Source organism: Neolamprologus multifasciatus, chromosome 22 (genome assembly GCF_963576455.1).
Source record: "Neolamprologus multifasciatus chromosome 22, fNeoMul1.2, whole genome shotgun sequence".
NCBI classification, from domain to species: domain Eukaryota; kingdom Metazoa; phylum Chordata; class Actinopteri; order Cichliformes; family Cichlidae; genus Neolamprologus; species Neolamprologus multifasciatus.
Genome location: NC_140459.1, coordinates 10,173,170 through 10,195,093, shown reverse-complemented (window position 1 = coordinate 10,195,093; position 21,924 = coordinate 10,173,170). Strand labels below are relative to the sequence as shown.

At 40.8% G+C, this 21,924-nt stretch overlaps 3 protein-coding genes across 3 annotated transcripts; all 3 read left to right on the top strand.

The window, feature by feature from the left end:
- Positions 1-280: 280 nt before the first annotated feature.
- On the top strand, positions 281-7,518 carry LOC146492948 (uncharacterized). Its single transcript, XM_085149414.1, has 2 exons — positions 281-753; positions 5,193-7,518. Exons 1-2 carry the CDS (start codon positions 719-721, stop codon positions 7,516-7,518), a joined length of 2,361 nt encoding a protein of 786 aa, XP_085005540.1. The 5' UTR covers positions 281-718.
- Positions 7,519-10,318: 2,800 nt separating this feature from the next.
- Positions 10,319-15,480, top strand: LOC146492947 (uncharacterized). The gene is made up of 3 exons (XM_085149430.1): positions 10,319-10,432; positions 10,643-14,645; positions 15,412-15,480. The coding sequence occupies exons 1-3, from the start codon at positions 10,398-10,400 to the stop codon at positions 15,478-15,480; spliced, it is 4,107 nt and encodes a 1,368-aa protein (XP_085005556.1). The 5' UTR covers positions 10,319-10,397.
- A 4,202-nt stretch (positions 15,481-19,682) lies between these two features.
- LOC146492946 (uncharacterized) lies at positions 19,683-21,480 on the top strand. Its single transcript, XM_085149429.1, has 2 exons — positions 19,683-20,981; positions 21,424-21,480. The coding sequence occupies exons 1-2, from the start codon at positions 19,683-19,685 to the stop codon at positions 21,478-21,480; spliced, it is 1,356 nt and encodes a 451-aa protein (XP_085005555.1).
- The last annotated feature ends 444 nt before the right edge of the window (positions 21,481-21,924 follow it).

The following is a 21,924-nucleotide window of genomic DNA, read 5'->3' as shown; positions in this document are numbered from 1 at the left end:
AATGCCAAACAGCATTAGAGTAGTCTAAATAAATAATATCAATATAAGAAAATGTCTCAAATGTTAAACAGTAAGCACCAGGAGTGATGAAGCCTCAAAACATTTGCTTAAAAGAATGGAGCTAAACTCATTATATTATATTATCCCAGCTCAGGACAGATGGTCAGCCTGATGCAGGGATAATATAATATAATATAATATAATATAATATAATATAATATAATATAATATAATATAATATAATATAATATAGAACTAGAGTATGTCAGCTAAAGAGTCCTTATTCTTACATGTACTGTATGCAAAATATGTAAAGGATAGAAAATTGAGCTGACTCATCACCTCCCTAACTATCTTTAAAGTCATATTTTACTAAAACTGCTACAACATGGCCTTCACATGTCTTTTACCATTTCTTTCTCTCTCAATTTGTCTCAGTGTCTCTCTTTCTCTCTCCTACACTACTAAAAATAAAAGATTAGAGAGCAGAAACATGCAAATCTCCATTTATCTTTATGTTCACTGTTACAGCAGCTCACTTTACCGGAGACCATTGTCTATTGTTACAGCTATATCCGCATTAAATGTACAAGCGTTTTGAAGTTTTGGGAATTCTTTTACAAATTAGCCGGTGAGAAAAAAATGTAAAGGCATTTTGGAAAGAAATTTGGACACATCCTGACTGTCTGAGCTCAATAGACCAGCCTATAAACGGATTATGGAGATCTATCACTTCCTCTGCTTTTTCTCTATGTAAGTAAAACAAAAAATTATGGTAACACTTTAGAATAATTCACACTATAAACCATTAGTAAGGTATTAGTAAGTGCTTAATTCAGTGATTATGTATTAGTAGTCACTAATATGTTTATTAGTGATTAATGAGCTCATACATAATGCGTTCATGGTATCATTAGAATGATTGTGTTGCACATTTATATATATAATCCTTAAGATATGAGCTCATTGTTTGTAAGTGTGTTAATAGAGGTTTTATACATACTTAGTTATTTCATGCTGTAATCCATGGCTAATTTAGACAGTTTATAGTAATTAGGTAAGTATTTTGTGTGACCTCATCTAAAGTGGGAACTGTTATTGCCTTATAAAACATTTATAAATGAAAAGAAAAGTATGTCAAGACTCAAACAAGTATTAGCTATCTTCACAATAGAAAAATTACAGACAACCTATAAAGAGATACAGAATATATTTATATACTGATAGCCAGATGCAAAAAACAATCTATCTGAGAGCTGAAGAATACTGAAATGAGTTCGTAAGAGAGGTTTAATTGACAAAAATACTCTGAGCAGTCTTCCATTAAAATAAAAATTTAATAAGGTTATCACAAAACTGTGTGTCCATCATATTAAATTGATAATACAGGAAAAAGTCTTTGGAATTTTCAAGAGTTTGGAATACCTTTGGTTCATTCCTGAGTTTCAGCTTTCCTCTGGTTTGTAGTCTGTTAGCTAGATTTAGTCAGATAAGTCAGCGTCGAGTAGCTTCACTTTCATAGTGCTCCTGAATTAAATGAAATAGTGTTATCACAGAGGTGAACGCACCTGGAAAGAAACGTGTATTGGATGATCTCTTTCTTCTTTTTTTTATTCTCTTTTTAGTAGCAGTGAATCTAACCATAATAAATATTAGTAACGAAAGGCAGCCCCTGCAGATGTACACGGTGTAACAATAACACAGGAATGAAATAAGCTAGCATCAAAAACAAAGGCAGAAATGTGTAAAACAACCATAACAGCAGTAACAGAGACTGTGTAAACAGAGACTGTGGTGCTAATGGGTCAAAAACATGGCTAAGAGGCTAGTTAGCCATGTTAGCTTAGCTCAGCTATACTCACAGAGAAACAATTCCAGGACAGTTACAGTGGGATGCAAAAGTTTGGGCAACCTTGTTAATAGTCATTATTTTCCTGTATAAATCGTCTGTTACAATAAAAAAAAATGTCAGTTAAATATATCATATATGAGACACACACAGTGATATTTGAGAAGTGAAATGAAGTTTATTGGATTTACAGAAAGTGTGCAATAATAAAAAACAAAATCAGGCAGGTGCATAAATTTGGGCACCACAAAAAAATAAATGAAATCAATACTTAGTAGATCTGCCTTTTGCAGAAATTACAGACTCTAAATGCTTCCTGTAGGTTCCAATGAGAGTCTGGATTGTGGTTGAAGGTATTTTGGACCATTCCTCTTTACATCTTTGGCCAGAAGGGCCGATGGCGCGATATGGCAGCCTCGCTTCTGTCAGTCTGCCCCAGGGCAGCTGTGGCTACAACTGTAGCTTGCCTCCACCAGTGTGTGAATGCGTGTGTGAATGGGTGGATGACTGGGTGTGTAAAGCGCTTTGGGGTCCCTAGAGGGGACTAGTAAAAGCGCTATACAAATACAGGCCATTTACCATTTACCATTTACCATTTACAAAACATCTCTAGTTCATTCAGGTTTGATGGCTTCGGAGCATGGACACTCTCTAACTCACACCACAGATTTTCAATAATATTCAGGTCTGGGGACTGAGATGGCCATTCCAGAGCGTTGTACTTGTTCCTCTGCATGAATGCCTTAGTGGATTTTGAGCAGTGTTTCGGGTCGTTGTCTTGTTGAAAGATCCAGTCCCGGCGCAGCTTCAGCTTTATCACTGATTCCTGGACATTGGTCTCCAGAATCTGCTGATACTGAGTGGAATCCATGTGTCCCTCATCTTTGACAAGATTCCCAGTCCCTGCACTGGCCACACAGCCCCACAGCATGATGGAACCACCACTATATTTTACTGTAGGTAGCAGGTGTTTTTCTTGGAATGCCGTGTTCTTTTTCCTCCATGCATAACACCCCTTGTTATGCCCAAATAACTCAATTTTAGTTTCATCAGTCCCCAGCACCTTATTCCAGAATAAAGCTGGCTTGTCCAAATGTGCTTTAGCAAACCTCAAGCGGCTCTGTTTGTGCTGTGGGCGGAGTAAAGGCTTCCTCTGCATCACTCTCGCATACAGCATCTCCTTGTGTAAAGTGCGCTGAATGGTTGAACGATGCACAGTGACTCCATCTGCTGCAAGATGATGTTGTAGGTCTTTGGTGCTGGTCTGTGGGTTGACTCTGACTGTTCTCACCATTCGTCGCTTCTGTCTATCCGAGATTTTTCTATGTAGGTCAGGGGTCATTGAGCTTACCAAGCCAATTTGAGTTCCAATAATTAGTTCTAAAGGTTTTGGAATCAATAAAATGCTAACAGTGCCCAAATTTATGCACCTGCCTGATTTTGTTTAAACAATTATTGCACACTTTCTGTAAATCCAATAAACTTCATTTCACTTCTCAAATATCACTGTGTGTGTCTCCTATATGATATATTTAACTGACATTTTTTATTGTAACAACCAACGATTTGTACAGGAAAATAATGACTATTAACAAGGTTGCCCAAACTTTTGCATCCCACTGTACTTCCGATGTGCACGTTTCTGAATCTCCTCTTTCAATCTACACAGCTGTTGTTCCAGACTACAGTTATCCCCAAGTAACACAACTTGTTTTACTCAATGAGTCTCTAATCTACTCTAATCTGATTTCTCTTCCTCACGCTAACTTCTCCGAATGTCTTGAATGAGGAGGCCATGAAGTATTTTTTTCATTCCAGCCGAGTTTGCCTGTGTGAAAGCACAGGGCTGGATATTCTGACCAATTAGTTTATTTCAGGAGCACTTTAGAACTGAACCTGACTGGCCAATGACTTATTTGACTAAAGTTAGCTAATAGAGGATTTGGATCAGTGTTGCCAACTCTTCAGTAAGGAAAATCACTATTGGCTGTCCTAAAAGACGCTAGAAGTCACTAAAACAGATGTCATTGCCTAATTTGCATAATTGGTCATTCTTATAATTATAATTGTAACCGACTCTGTAGGAGAGAGAAATAACATCATGGAAGAGACATAAAATGAGTAAAAAAACACCCTTAAAGCATTTAGAATATATTTAGAACTACACATTAAATTTCTTTTAGCAATTATTGTTTTTTTAATGTCACAATTCCAACTTTCCTTCTTTATCTGGGCTTGGGACTGGCAAAAGTGACCCGAAATAGACACTCTGGCATACTTTTTTCATGTGTGTTTTTAAGTAGTTTTAAATCTTGTCACCCACAAAAAGTAAGATTAAAAGAAGAATTGACTGCGTTACAGTCAGAGTGCGAATCATTTGCAGTTTGGAAGCATATGGGTGAACATCTTCTGCTCTGACAGCAGCTGGGGGCAACTGCTGCGTGAGGACTGTCCCCCGCCTGTGAGCGCTTTGGCACTGGCGAGCAGCCCACGGCAGCACTCGCTGCTTGTTGAGAGTAAGAGCGATATGTGCTTTCACATCAAAAAGTCATCATAAGTCTCCAATAACACCAGCAAGAGTCGCCAGATTTGTCGCTAGTCACTTTTTAGGGAAAAAAAGTCACTAAGGGGGTCTGAAAACTTGCTAAATATAGTGACAAAGTTGCTAAGCTGGCAACACTGATTTGGATTTTCTCTATTTCTTTGTGCTTTGCCTGTGTTCTTTTTATGTGAGCTTATACTTTAGATGTTGAGGTACTTTTATTTTCATTTTTAAATCTTTATAAGGCAAAAATAGTCCTGGTTACACAAAATACTTAACAACTAGTAACTGTATGAATTAACCATGCATTACAGCTTGAAATAAGTATGTATAAAACCTCTATTAACACACTCACAAACAATAAACTAATATCTAAAATCTTAATGATTATATATATAAATTCTTATCTAAATACTTTGTTGATCACTTATTTAGACTTTCTAAATTATACAATGAGCATGCTGTATATGAGATCTTAGATCAAAAATAAATATTATATCTAGATTTATTCTATAAGTTACATACTAAGGAGACATAATGCTTCATAAATGATGCATTAAGATCTTAATAATGCCTTACTAATGCTTGATAGTGTGACATTATTCTAAAGTGTTATCAGTTGTGAGCTTTATATTTGTTCTACTTACAAGTAAGACTTGTTGTGATTTGAAAACATATTCAGCAAATATTTCTGTCCTTCTTTTGTTTGGTATAGAAATAAACAATTAGAACTTTTTTTCTGACTTTGAAAGAACGATGAAAGAATTAAAAATAGAAGTAAAAATGTCTTCCTCTCACCAGAATAACCTCCTGCTCAGGTTCACGGTTAGGTTTCAATGAAAATCCAGACCTGGATCCAAGATCTTATAACCTTGACTGGATGAAGTCTATACCTGAAGAGACCCCACTATCTGCTATCTCCATTCCTGGAACACACGAAAGCTTAACATTATACGGAGGACCACTTGCTATATGTCAAGTTTGGAATTTGAAGCAGCAACTTAATGTGGGAATACGATATTTTGACTTGCATGCTGGGATTTGGTTGCCTACACAAAAAAATGTTTATATTCGGGATAGTCACTGGATGTTTTGGCAGCATACGGAATTAGATAATGTCCTCAGAGACATTCTTGATTTCTTAAGAGATCACAAAAGTGAGACAGTGATTTTGAAAGTGACATTACATGGTCTTTACAAAAACCAAGTTGCTCAGTTGACAAAGGAATTAATTGACAACTTCAGAAATAAAATATGGACACAGACGATGACACCAAACATGAAGGACGCAAGGGGCAATATTGTTTTTCTCCAGACTGATGTGTTTCATGCTGGAACAGAAAACCATGACTCACATTTCTTTGAACGTAATAGGCTCAAAAATGTAGAACAGAGACTAAAGCAAATCAAGTCACACATCTGTGAACATCACATTGTGGTGACTGAGACATCAACGTCACTTTTTAACAGTCCAAAAATGTTTGCTCAAAATGTTAACAAGTGGCTTTACAACTTTGTGGACCGGCATAAAAAAATCTCTAAAAACTATGGTTGCTTAGGTGTCATAAGTATAAACTTCCCAAGTGCTCAGCTTATTAACAACATCCTTCAGGTCAAACCATGTGAATGTGGCCAAGGTCCGGAAGGAGGAGGAAGTGGAAAGGAGCAACAAAAACCATTTGGGCCAAAGATTAATACAGAATCACCATCATCTGAGCAGCATACCACCAGTTCACCTGAATCACCACAACAACCTGAACCAGTGGCTGAACCAACTAAAGCACCAGCACCAAAAGGTGCACCTGAACCAGTCACTGCACCTGAACCAACAGTTGCACCTGAACCAGTACCGGAACCACCCACAACATCTGAACCAACAGTTACACCTGAACCATCCACTGCACCTGAACCAACAGCTGCACCTGAACCAGTACCTGAACCAACAGCTGCACCTAAACCAGTACCTGAACCATCCACTGCACCAGAACCAGTAGCTGAACTAACCACAACACCTGAACCAGCAGCTGCACCTGAACCAACAGTTACACCTGAACCAGTAGCTGAACCATCCACTGCACCTGAACCAACAGCTGCACCTAAACCAGTACCTGAACCATCCACTGCACCAGAACCAGTAGCTGAACCACCCACAACACCTGAACCAGCAGCTGCACCTGAACCAGTAGCTGAACCATCCACTGCACCTGAACCAGCAGCTGCACCTGAACCAACAGTTACACCTGAACCAGTACCTGAACCAACAGCTGTATCTAAACCAGTACCTGAACCAACAGCTGCACCTGAACCAGTACCGGAACCAACAGCTATACTTGAACCAGTACCTGAACTATCCACTGCACCTGAACCAGTCACTGAACCAACAGCTACACCTGAACCAATACCTGAATCAACAGTTGCACCTGAACCATCCACTGCACCTGAGCCAACAGCTGCACATGAACCAGTAACTGAACCAATAGCTACACCTGAACCAACAGCTGCACCTGAACCAGGATCTGAACCATTCACTGCACCTGAGCCAACAGCTGCACCTGAACCAACAGTTACACCTGAAGCAGTACCTGAACCATCCACAACACCTGAACCAACAGCTGCACCTGAACCCACAACTGCACCTGAACCAATACCTGAACCATCCACTGCACCTGAACCAACAGCTGCATCTGAACCGATGACTGCACCTGAACCAACAGCTGCATCTGAACCCAGGGCTGCACCTGAACCAATACCTGAACCATCCACTGCACCTGAGCCAACAGCTGCATCTGAACCCACGGCTGCACCTGAATCAACAGCTGCAACTGAACCGATGACTGCACCTGAACCAACAGCTGCATCTGAACCCAGGGCTGCACCTGAACCAATACCTGAACCATCCACTGCACCTGAATCAACAGCTGCACCTGAACCAACAGCTGCATCTGAACCCACAGCTGCACCTGAACCAATACTTGAACCATCCACTGCACCTGAGCCAACAGCTGCACCTGAACCAACAACTGCATCTGAACCCACGGCTGGACCTGAACCAATACCTGAACCATCCACTACACCCAAACAACCAGATGCAACTGAAGGAACTGCTGCACCTGAACCACTATCATAAGTCTGGATAAATGTGGAGTTTTTGGGATCCTCCTAAAGAGTCTTAAGCCAGAGCGAAAAGAAAATCACAAGCATTATGGGTTTTATTTACTCAATTATAATAGAAAATATTGTGTTGTCAAGTCACAAAAAAACCCAAAAAAAACAACCATAGATCTTCTCCTGCATAAGAAAGTGGTTCTAAGCCCCCAAACTCAATCTGAGACAATAAAAACCTTCATGGTAAAACATAAGACTAATATGTTAACTTAGAATGTGTTAAAAAATGTGATTAAATTGTAACCCATAAAATACAGAAAAAATATACCGTCTGTATTTAATTTGAGTAGATTAAAGCCCGACTGCTTAATATTAACACAAAGCAAATGAAAACTTTACCACAAAACAAATGTGTGAGAAATTTAACGAGGACCCAAGTTTTTTCTCTGTTAAGCCAACTTTTGAGCGAGAAACAGACCTTTTAGTAATGGAGAAGAATTTCACTTTTATTTATTGAATTGTAGCAGTGATTGCCAGTTATTTTTCTCTTCTGTTTACTTATGTGATATTAAAGTTAGTAAACTGAAGTTTACCCAGCAGGAATGCCAAACATTGCCTGGTTTCAACTTTTAAAACTGAATGTCTTGATGCATGCTCAATCATCCAGGTAGATAAATCCCAAAAGATTGGTTCTGTTCTTCTGGACATATGGTTCGTAACTTGGATGAGTGACAAGACGTTTCTCCCGCTGGAAACGCTACATCCAGATGAACAGAATCAACCTTTTGGGGGTTTTAAAACTGAAGAATTTTCTCCATCTTGTTTGATTATTAATTTAAACATTGGGATTCAGCTATGATTATCAAACCATTTTTTTACCATAATTTTAGTCATTCATTGAAAGGAAAATAAAAAATACCGAAATAATTAGCTGTGACTGTGAATATAAATAATAATGAGTAGCAGAACATAAAATGATAAAGAAATATGATTTATGACATGAATATGGCAGCTTTTCTCAATTTATATAATTTACAAGGCCAATGATTAGTTTACTGATCCACATTAGATCATAAAACACTTGAAAAATTTCCAAAATCTACTAGTTAGATAATCATAAATATTAGGAATAGAAGCTTTAGTCTGTTTTATGTCATTTTAACTAATATGTGATACTCAGGTAATTGTTGTACCCAGTATCATGTGCATGAAAACGTTTTCATGGAAAAATTCACTGGTTAATGGTTCTAAATATGAGAAAGATATGCTTTTTTATATTTCTACATTTATGAAAAAAACAGCATTAAAATAGTCTAAATAAATAATATCAATATGAGAAAATGCCTCAAATGTTAAATGGTCACCACATTCCACATTAGACTTTAAAATTTTGCTTAAAAGAATGAAGCTAAACTGTTGGATTAGATTAGATTAGATTAGATTAGATTAGATTAAATATTTATCGTGTCTTTATGGTGAAGTAAAGCTTTATTGAAAATTGACTCTGCTGTATGTATCTCTAATCCAATTGCTGATGCTGATATATGTCTCTGCAGCTGATTTGAGTAGTCATGCTCCCCTGAACTTCCTGAACACTTGTAGTAATCTTTATTTAAATCAGGGCTGAAAACTTTTAGCCCTGATTTAAGCCCTTTTATTCTGAGTGCCCTACCAATTAAATAATTTATGTGACAAAGTTGTTTGTTAAGTTTGAATAAAGAAAATCATTGTCTTAAATTCATATTGATGACTCTTACCAAAATTCTTCTAGAAACACGTCCAGGTACTCAGCAGCCACACTAAATCCCATCTAGGCATTTTTTGTAATTTTTTTGAAGCATTACCTAAGTTACCTTTAATTTCAGTGGTTAAGGTTAATAAAAAACAGAATATACAGACTATCCAGTCAAATAAGATTTGATGAGTTGACAGATTAAATCAGGCAGGAGTCTCTGTGGTCTGTAATGTTTGCAGACAACATTGTGATCTATATTGATAGTGGAGAGCAGGTGGACGAGAGCCTGGTGTGAAAGAGGAGGGATAGGGTCAGATGGAGGCAGATGACCCCCTAAAGGAAGGAGGAAAAAGAAAAGGCATTGTCCTTTTGATGTCATTAAACAGAATAAAGGTTTAAAGCAGAGGCTGAATTCAACATTCTAAAACTATGTTCATCAAGTGACCTGGCTGATGTTTATAGCTCCAATTTACAGTTAAGACAACTGTATCCCACTTTTCATGTAATTGTATTCTTATATTGATCTCCCCATTAGCACAGTGTTGTGGGTCTGATGAGTGTGGGTGAAATGATGAACCAATCCTTGAAGATTTCCTTATATAACTTACAGGTTGAATCCAAAACTATTAAGGTGTTCCAGCTAAAGAACGTAGAAGTATGTCAGCTAAAGTGTCGCAACACTCTTGGAGATGCCGAAAAACAGATATTCGGTGAAGGAATACTCTTACATGTAGTGCATGTAGATATGTAGTCTATGTAAAATATGTAAAGGATAGCCAGTTGAGCTGACTCATCACCTCCCTGACTGTCTTCAAAGTCATATTTTACTAAATAAACTGCTACAACATGGCCTGCACACCTCTTTTACAACGTCTCGCTCTCCATTTGTCTCAGTGTCTCTCTTTCTCTCTCCTACACTACTCTAAATATAAGATTAGAGAACAGAAACATGCAAATCAAAGGTTATCTTTATGTTCACTGTTACAGCAGCTCACTTTACCAGGGACCATTGTCTATTGTCACAGCCATGTCCGGAGCTAAATGTAAAAGCGTTTTGGAGTTTTGTAAATTCTTTTACAAATTGGCTGGTGAGAAAAAAATGTAAACGCATTGGAAAGAAATTTGGACAAATCCTAAATTCCTGAGCTTGATGGAACAACCAGATTATGGGGATCTATAATTTTCTCTCCTTTTTCTCTATGTAAGTAAGACAATATTATTGATTTTATAATAATAATTTATAATTGCTTTACTTTTAAGACTGACTTATTGTAATGGGAAAGAGTATTCGGCAAATATTTCTGTCTTCCTTTTTCTTGTTGTAGAAATAAACAATTAGAACTGCTTTTTTGACTTTGAAAGAACGATGAAAGAATTAAAAATAGAAGTAAAAATGTCTTCCTCTTACCAGAATAACCTCCTGCTCAGGTTCATGGTTAGGTTTCAATGAAAACCCAGACTTGGATCCAAGATCTTTTAACCTTGACTGGATGAAGTCTATACCTGAAGAGACCCCACTATCTGCTATCTCCATTCCTGGAACACACGAAAGCTTAACATTATACGGAGGACCACTTGCTATATGTCAAGTTTGGAATTTGAAGCAGCAACTTAATGTGGGAATACGATATTTTGACTTGCATGCTGGGATTTGGTTGCCTACACAAAAAAATGTTTATATTCGGGATAGTCACTGGATGTTTTGGCAGCATACGGAATTAGATAATGTCCTCAGAGACATTCTTGATTTCTTAAGAGATCACAAAACTGAGACAGTGATTTTGAAAGTGACATTACATGGTCTTTACAAAAACCAAGTTGCTCAGTTGACAAAGGAATTAATTGACAACTTCAGAAATAAAATATGGACAGAGACAATGACACCAAACATGAAGGTCGCAAGGGGCAATATTGTTTTTCTCCAGACTGATGTTTTTCATGCTGGAACAGAAAACCATGACTCACATTTCTTTGAACGTAATAGGCTCAAAAATGTAGAACAGAGACTAAAGCAAATCAAGTCATACATCTGTGAACATCACATTGTGGTGACTGAGACATCAACGTCACTTTTCAACAATCCAAAAACATTGGCTCGAAATGTCAATGAGCAACTTTACGACTTTGTGGACCAGCATAAAAAAATCTCTAAAAACTATGGTTGCTTAGGTGTCATAAGTATGAACTTCCCAAGTGCTCAACTTATTAAAAACATCATTCAGCTTAAACCATGTGAATGTGGCCAAGGTCCGGAAGGAGTAGGAAGTGGAAAGGAGCAACAAAAACCATTTGGGCCAAAGATTAATACAGTAGTACCGTCATCTGAGCAAAGGACCACGAGTTCACCTGAACCACCCACAACACCTGAACCACCAACTAATGTACCTGCAGGAAAAGGTGCACAAAAAAGCACAGCGACACTTGAACGAGTCACTGAACCAACAACCACATCTGAAATGACAGCTGAAGCTGAACCAGTCAAAGAAACATCCACTCCATCTGAATCAATGGTTACTTCTGAACAAGTCACTGAACCATCCAGTCCTTCTGAATCAGTGGTTACTTCTGAAGCTGTCACTGAACCATCCACTCCATCTGAATCGGTGGTTACATCAGAACCAGTCACTGAGCGATCCACTCCAGCTGAATCAATGGTTACTTCAGAACCAGTCACTGAACCAACAACCGCATCTGAACCACCAGTTGAAACTGAACCGGTCAATGAAAATTCCACTCCATCTGAATCAGTGGTTACTACTGCAGTTGTCACTGAACCATCAACTCCAACTGGATCAGTTATTACTTCTGAACCAGTCACTGAACCAGTCACTGAACCATCTACTCAATCTGAATCGATTGTTACTTCAGAACTAGTTACTGAGCAACCCACTCCATCTGAATCAATGGTTACTTCAGAACGAGAAACTGAACCATCCACTCTATCTGAATTAGTGGTTACTTCAGAACCAGTCACTGAACCATCCACTCCATCTGAATCAATGGTTACTTCTGAAGCAGACACTGAACCAAGAACCATATCTGAAAAACCAATTGAAACTGAACCAGTCACTGAACATTCCACTCCATCTGAATCAGTGGTTACATCTGAACCAGTTACTGAACAACCCACTCCACCTGAATCAATGGTTACTTCAGAACGAGAAACTGAACCATCCACTCTATCTGAATTAGTGGTTACTTCAGAACCAGTCACTGAGCTATCCACTCCATCTGAATCAATGATTACTTCAAAATCAGTCACTGAACCAACAACCACATCTGAAACACCAGTTGGAACTGAACCTGCAACTGAACCATTCAGTACATCTGAATCAATGGTTTCTTCTGAAGCAGTCACTGAACCAACAACCCCATCTGAAACACCAATTGAAACGGAACCATCCACTCCATCTGAATCAGAGGTTACTTCTGAAGCTGTCAAAGAACCATCTACTCAATCTGAATCAGTGGTTACTACTGAAGCAGTCACTGAACCAACAACCACATCTGAAACACCAGTTGGAACTGAACCAGCTACTGAACCATCCACTCCATCTGAATCAATGGTTACCTCAGAATCAGTCACTGAACCAACAACCGCATCTGAAACACCAGTTGAAACTGAACCAGTAACTGAGCCACCCACTCCATCTGAATCAGTGGTTAGTTCTGAATCAGTCACTGAACCAACAACCACATCTGAATCACCAGTTGGAACTGAACCTGCAACTGAACCATTCACTCCATCTGAATCAATGGTTTCTTCTGAAGCAGTCACTGAACCAACAACCCCATCTGAAACACCAATTGAAACGGAACCATCCACTCCATCTGAATCAGAGGTTACTTCTGAAGCTGTCACAGAACCATCTACTCAATCTGAATCAGTGGTTACTACTGAAGCAGTAACTGAACCAACAACCACATCTGAAACACCAGTTGGAACTGAACCAGCTACTGAACCGTCCAGTCCATCTGAATCAATTTTTACTTCAGAACCAGTCACTGAACCAAGAACCGCATCTGAAACACCACTTGAAACTGAACCAGCCACTGAACCATCCACTCCATCTGAATCAATGGTTACCTCAGAATCAGTCACTGAACCAACAACCCCATCTGAAACACCAGCTGAAACTGAACCAATAACTGAGCCATCCACTCCATCTGAATCAGTGGTTACGTCTGAAGCTGTCATGGAACCATTAACTCAATCTGAATCAGTGGTTACTTCTGAACCAGTCACTGAACCATCCACTCCACCTGAATCAGTGGTTACTACTGAAGCTGTCACTGAACAATCCAGTCCAACTGAATCAGTTCTTTCTTCTGAACCAGTTACTGAAGAATCTACTCCATCTCATACACTAGTTGAAACTGAACCAGTCACTGAACATTCCACTCCATCTGAATCAGTGGTTACGTCTGAACCAGTCACTGAACCACAAACTCCATCTGAATTAGTGGTTACTTCAGAACCAATCACTGAGCCATCCACTCCATCTGAATCAGTGATTACTACTGAAACAGTCCCTGAACCAACAACGCAATCTGAAACACCAGTTGAAACTGAATCAGCCACTGAGCCATCCACTCCATCTGCATCAGTGGTTACGTCTGAAGCTATCAATGAACCATCCACTCCATCTGAATCAGTGGTTACTTCTGAACCAGTGACTGAACCATCCACGCCATCTGAATCAGTGGTTACTACTGAAGCTGTCACTGAACCATCCACTCAGTCTGAATCAGTGGTTACTTCTGAAGCTGTCACTGAACCATCCACTCCACCTGAATCAGTGGTTACTTCTGAAGCTTTCACTGAACCATCCACTCCACCTGAATCAATGGTTACTTCAGAACCAGTCACTGAACCAACAACCGCATCTGAAACACCATTTGAAACTGAACCAGTAACTGAGCCATCCACTCCATCTGAATCAGTGGTTACTTCTGAAGCTGTCACTGAACCATCCACTCCATCTGAATCAATGGTTACGTCTGAAGCAGTCACTGAACCAAGAACTGCATCTGAAAATCCACTTGAAACTGAACCAGTGACTGAACCATCCACTCCATCTGAATCAGTGGTTACTTCTGAAGCTGTCAGTGAACCATCCACTCCATCTGAATCAGTGGTTACTTCTGAAGCTGTCACTGAACCATCCACTCCATCTGAATCAGTGGTTACTTCTGAAGCTGTCACTGAACCATCGACTCCACCTGAATCAATGGTTACTTCAGAACCAGGCACTGAACCACCCACTCCATCTGAATCAATGGTTACCTCAGAACCAGTCACTGAACCAACAATTGCATCTGAAACACCACTTGAAACTGAACCATCCACTCCATCTGAATCAATGGTTACTACTGAAGCCGTCACTGAACCACCCACTCCATCTGAATCCGTGGTTACTTCTGAAGCTGTCACTGAACCATCCAATCCATCTGAATCAGTGGTTATTTCTGAACCAGTAACTGAGCCATCCACTCCATCTGAATCAGTGGTTACTACTGAAGCGGTCACTGAACCACCCACTCCATCTGAATCAGTGGTTACTTCTGAAGCTTTCACTGAATCATCCACTCCACCTGAATCAAAAATTACTTCAGAACCAGGCACTGAACCACCCACTCCATCTGAATCAATGGTTACTTCTGAAGCTGTCACTGAACCATCCACTCCATCTGAATCAATGGTTACTTCTGAAGCAGTCACTGAACCAAGAACTGCATCTGAAACTCCACTTGAAACTGAACCAGTGACTGAACCATCCACTCCACCTGAATCAGTGGTTACTACTGAAGCTGTCACTGAAAAATCCAGTCCAACTGAATCAGTTCTTTCATCTGAACCAGTTACTGAACAATCTACTCCATCTCATACACTAGTTGAAACTGAACCAGTCACTGAACATTACACTCCATCTGAATCAGTGGTTACGTCTGAACCAGTCACTGAACCACAAACTCCATCTGAATCAATGGTTACTTCAGAACCAGAAACTGAACCATCCACTCCATCTGAATCAATGGTTACTTCTGAAGCTGTCACTGAACCATCGACTCGACCTGAATCAATGGTTACTTCAGAACCATTCACTGAACCACCCACTCCATCTGAATCACTGGTTACTTCTGAAGCTGTCACTGAACCATCCACTCCATCTGAATCAGTGGTTACTTCTGAAGCAGTCACTGAACCAAGAACTGCATCTGAAACTCCACTTGAAACTGAACCAGTGACTGAAAAATCCACTCCATCTGAATCAGTGGCTACTTCTGAAGCTGTCACTGAACCATCCACTCCATCTGAATCAGTGGTTACTTCTGAAGCTGTCACTGAACCATCGACTCGACCTGAATCAATGGTTACTTCAGAACCATTCACTGAACCACCCACTCCACCTGAATCAATGGTTACTTCAGAACCATTCACTGAACCACCCACTCCACCTGAATCAATGGTTACCTCAGAACCAGTCACTGAACCAACAATTGCATCTGAAACACCACTTGAAACTGAATCATTGACTGAACCATCCACTCCATCTGAATCAATGGTTACTACTGAAGCTGTCACTGAACCACCCACTCCATCTGAATCCGTGATTACTTCTGAAGCTGTCACTGAACCATCCAATCCATCTGAATCAGTGGTTATTTCTGAACCAGTAACTGAGCCATCCACTCCATCTGAATCAGTGGTTACTACTGAAGCGGTCACTGAACCACCCACTCCATCTGAATCAGTGGTTACTTCTGAAGCTTTCACTGAATCATCCACTCCACCTGAATCAAAAATTACATCAGAACCAGGCACTGAACCATCCACTCCATCTGAATCAATGGTTACTTCTGTAGCTGTCACTGAACCAAGAACCGCTTCTGAAACGCCCCTTGAAACTGAACCAGTGACTGAACCATCCACTTCATCTGAATCAATGTTTACTACTGAAGCTGTCACTGAAACATCCACTCCATCTGAATCCGTGGTTACTTCTGAAGCTGTCACTGAACCATCCAATCCACCCGAATCAATGGTTACTTCTGAAGCTATCACTGAACCATCCACTCCACCTGAATCAATGGTTACATCAGAACCAGGCACTGAACCACCAACTCCATCTGAATCAATGGTTACTTCTGAACAAGTCACTGAACCATCCACTTCATCTGAATCAATGGTTACTTCTGAAGCTGTCACTGAACCATCCACTCGACCTGAATCAATGGTTACTTCAGAACAAGGCACTGAACCACCCACTCCATCTGAATCAATGGTTATCTCAGAACCAGTCACTGAACCAACAATTGCATCTGAAACACCACTTGAAACTGAACCAGTCACTGAACCATCCACTCCACCTGAATCAAAAGTTACTTCTGAAGCTGTCACTGAACCACCAACTCCACCTGAATCAATGGTTACTTCTGAAGCTGTCACTGAACCATCCACTCCATCTGAATCAATGGTTACTTCTGAAGCACTCACTGAACCAAGAACTGTATTTGAAGCTCCACTTGAAACTGAACCAGTGAGTGAACCATCCACTTCATCTGAATCAGTGGTTACATCTGAAGCAGTCACTGAACCAACAATTGCATCTGAAACACCACTTGAAACTGAACCAGTGACTGAACCATCCACTCCATCTGAATCCGTGGTTACTTCTGAAGCTGTCACTGAACCAACAATTGCATCTGAAACACCACTTGAAACTGAACCAGTCACTGAACCACCCACTCCATCTGAATCCGTGGTTACTTCTGAAGCTGTCACTGAACCATCCAATCCATCTGAATCAGTGGTTATTTCTGAACCAGTAACTGAAGAATCCACTCCATCTGAATCAATGGTTACTACTGAAGCGGTCACTGAACCACCCACTCCATCTGAATCAGTAGTTACTTCTGAAGCTTTCACTGAACCATCCACTCCACCTGAATCAATGGTTACTTCAGAACCAGGCACTGAACCACCCACTTCATCTGAATCAATGGCTACCTCAGAACCAGTTACTGAACCAACAATTGCATCTGAAACACCACTTGAAACTGAACCAGTGACTGAACCATCCACTCCACCTGAATCAATGGTTACTTCTGAAGCTGTCACTGAACCACCCACTCCACCTGAATCAATGGTTACTTCTGAAGCTGTCACTGAAACATCCACTCCATCTGAATCAATGGTTACTTCTGAAGCAGTCACTGAACCAAGAACTGCATCTGAAACTCCACTTGAAACTGAACCAGTGACTGAACCATCCACTCCATCTGAATCAGTGGTTACTTCTGAAGCGGTCACTGAACCACCCACTCCATCTGAATCAGTGGTTACTTCTGAAGCTTTCACTGAATCATCCACTCCACCTGAATCAAAAATTACATCAGAACCAGGCACTGAACCATCCACTCCATCTGAATCAATGGTTACTTCTGTAGCTGTCACTGAACCAAGAACCGCTTCTGAAACGCCCCTTGAAACTGAACCAGTGACTGAACCATCCACTTCATCTGAATCAATGTTTACTACTGAAGCTGTCACTGAAACATCCACTCCATCTGAATCCGTGGTTACTTCTGAAGCTGTCACTGAACCATCCAATCCACCCGAATCAATGGTTACTTCTGAAGCTATCACTGAACCATCCACTCCACCTGAATCAATGGTTACATCAGAACCAGGCACTGAACCACCAACTCCATCTGAATCAATGGTTACTTCTGAACAAGTCACTGAACCATCCACTTCATCTGAATCAATGGTTACTTCTGAAGCTGTCACTGAACCATCCACTCGACCTGAATCAATGGTTACTTCAGAACAAGGCACTGAACCACCCACTCCATCTGAATCAATGGTTATCTCAGAACCAGTCACTGAACCAACAATTGCATCTGAAACACCACTTGAAACTGAACCAGTCACTGAACCATCCACTCCACCTGAATCAATAGTTACTTCTGAAGCTGTCACTGAACCACCAACTCCACCTGAATCAATGGTTACTTCTGAAGCTGTCACTGAACCATCCACTCCATCTGAATCAATGGTTACTTCTGAAGCAGTCACTGAACCAACAATTGCATCTGAAACACCACTTGAAACTGAACCAGTGACTGAACCATCCACTCCATCTGAATCCGTGGTTACTTCTGAAGCTGTCACTGAACCAACAATTGCATCTGAAACACCACTTGAAACTGAACCAGTCACTGAACCACCCACTCCATCTGAATCCGTGGTTACTTCTGAAGCTGTCACTGAACCATCCAATCCATCTGAATCAGTGGTTATTTCTGAACCAGTAACTGAAGAATCCACTCCATCTGAATCAATGGTTACTACTGAAGCGGTCACTGAACCACCCACTCCATCTGAATCAGTAGTTACTTCTGAAGCTTTCACTGAACCATCCACTCCACCTGAATCAATGGTTACTTCAGAACCAGGCACTGAACCACCCACTTCATCTGAATCAATGGCTACCTCAGAACCAGTTACTGAACCAACAATTGCATCTGAAACACCACTTGAAACTGAACCAGTGACTGAACCATCCACTCCACCTGAATCAATGGTTACTTCTGAAGCTGTCACTGAACCACCCACTCCACCTGAATCAATGGTTACTTCTGAAGCTGTCACTGAAACATCCACTCCATCTGAATCAATGGTTACTTCTGAAGCAGTCACTGAACCAAGAACTGCATCTGAAACTCCACTTGAAACTGAACCAGTGACTGAACAATCCACTCCATCTGAATCAGTGGTTACTTCTGAAGCTGTCACTGAACCATCCACTCCATCTGAATCAGTGGTTACTTCTGAAGCTGTCACTGAACCATCCACTCCATCTGAATCAGTGGTTACTTCTGAAGCTGTCACTGAACCATCGACTGGAACTGAATCACTGGTTACTTCAGAACCAGGCACTGAACCACCAACTCCATTTGAATCAATGGTTACTTCTGAAACAGTCACTGAACCATCCACTCCATCTGAATCAATGGTTACTTCTGAAGCTGTCACTGAACCATCCACTCCACCTGAATCAATGGTTACTTCAGAACCAGGCACTGAACCACCCACTCCATCTGAATCAACGGTTACCTCAGAACCAGTCACTGAACCAACAATTGCATCTGAAACACCACTTGAAACTGAACCAGTGACTGAACCATCCACTCCATCTGAATCAATGGTTACTACTGAAGCTGTCACTGAACCACCCACTCCATCTGAATCCGTGGTTACTTCTGAAGCTGTCACTGAACCATCCAATCCATCTGAATCAATGGTTATTTCTGAACCAGTAACTGAAGAATCCACTCCATCTGAATCAATGGTTACTACTGAAGCGGTCACTGAACCACCCACTCCATCTGAATCAGTAGTTACTTCTGAAGCTTTCACTGAACCATCCACTCCACCTGAATCAATGGTTACTTCAGAACCAGGCACTGAACCACCCACTTCATCTGAATCAATGGCTACCTCAGAACCAGTTACTGAACCAACAATTGCATCTGAAACACCACTTGAAACTGAACCAGTGACTGAACCATCCACTCCACCTGAATCAATGGTTACTTCTGAAGCTGTCACTGAACCACCCACTCCACCTGAATCAATGGTTACTTCTGAAGCTGTCACTGAAACATCCACTCCATCTGAATCAATGGTTACTTCTGAAGCAGTCACTGAACCAAGAACTGCATCTGAAACTCCACTTGAAACTGAACCAGTGACTGAACAATCCACTCCATCTGAATCAGTGGTTACTTCTGAAGCTGTCACTGAACCATCCACTCCATCTGAATCAGTGGTTACTTCTGAAGCTGTCACTGAACCATCCACTCCATCTGAATCAGTGGTTACTTCTGAAGCTGTCACTGAACCATCGACTGGAACTGAATCACTGGTTACTTCAGAACCAGGCACTGAACCACCAACTCCATTTGAATCAATGGTTACTTCTGAAACAGTCACTGAACCATCCACTCCATCTGAATCAATGGTTACTTCTGAAGCTGTCACTGAACCATCCACTCCACCTGAATCAATGGTTACTTCAGAACCAGGCACTGAACCACCCACTCCATCTGAATCAACGGTTACCTCAGAACCAGTCACTGAACCAACAATTGCATCTGAAACACCACTTGAAACTGAACCAGTGACTGAACCATCCACTCCATCTGAATCAATGGTTACTACTGAAGCTGTCACTGAACCACCCACTCCATCTGAATCCGTGGTTACTTCTGAAGCTGTCACTGAACCATCCAATCCATCTGAATCAGTGGTTATTTCTGAACCAGTAACTGAGCCATCCACTCCATCTGAATCAGTGGTTACTACTGAAGCGGTCACTGAACCACCCACTCCATCTGAATCAGTGGTTACTTCTGAAGCTTTCACTGAATCATCCATTCCACCTGAATCAAAAATTACTTCAGAACCAGGCACTGAACCACCCACTCCATCTGAAGCAATGGTTACTTCTGAAGCTGTCACTGAACCATCCACTCCACCTGAATCAATGGTTACTTCAGAACCAGGCACTGAACCACCCACTCCATCTGAATCAATGGATACCTCAGAACCAGTCACTGAACCAACAATTGCATCTGAAACACCACTTGAAACTGAACCAGTAACTGAACCATCCAATCCACCTGAATCAATGGTTACTTCTGAAGCTGTCACTGAAACACCCACTCCACCTGAATCAATGGTTACTTCTGAAGCTGTCACTGAACCATCCACTCCATCTGAATCAATGGTTACTTCTGAAGCAGTCACTGAACCAAGAACTGCATCTGTAACTCCACTTGAATCTGAACCAGTGACTGAACCATCCACTCCATCTGAATCAGTGTTTACTTCTGAAGCTGTCACTGAACCATCCACTCCCTCTGAATCAGTGGTTACTTCTGAAGCTGTCACTGAACCATCGACTCGACCTGAATCAATGGTTGCTTCAGAACCATTCACTGAACCACCCACTCCATTTGAATCAATGGTTACTTCTGAACCAGTCACTGAACCATCCACTTCATCTGAATCAATGGTTACTTCTGAAGCTGTCACTGAACCATCCACTCCACCTGAATCAATGGTTACTTCAGAACCAGGCACTGAACCACCCACTCCATCTGAATCAATGGTTACCTCAGAACCAGTCACTGAACCAACAATTGCATCTGAAACACCACTTGAAACTGAACCAGTGACTGAACCATCCACTCCATCTGAATCAATGGTTACTACTGAAGCTGTCACTGAACCACCCACTCCATCTGAATCCGTGGTTACTTCTGAAGCTGTCACTGAACCATCCACTCCACCTGAATCAATGGTTACTTCAGAACCAGGCACTGAACCACCCACTCCATCTGAATCAATGGTTACCTCAGAACCAGTCACTGAACCAACAATTGCATCTGAAACACCACTTGAAACTGAACCAGTGACTGAACCATCCACTCCATCTGAATCAATGGTTACTACTGAAGCTGTCACTGAACCACCCACTCCATCTGAATTCGTGGTTACTTCTGAAGCTGTCACTAAACCATCCAATCCATCTGAATCAGTGGTTATTTCTGAACCAGTAACTGAGCTATCCACTCCATCTGAATCAGTGGTTACTACTGAAGCGGTCACTGAATCACCCA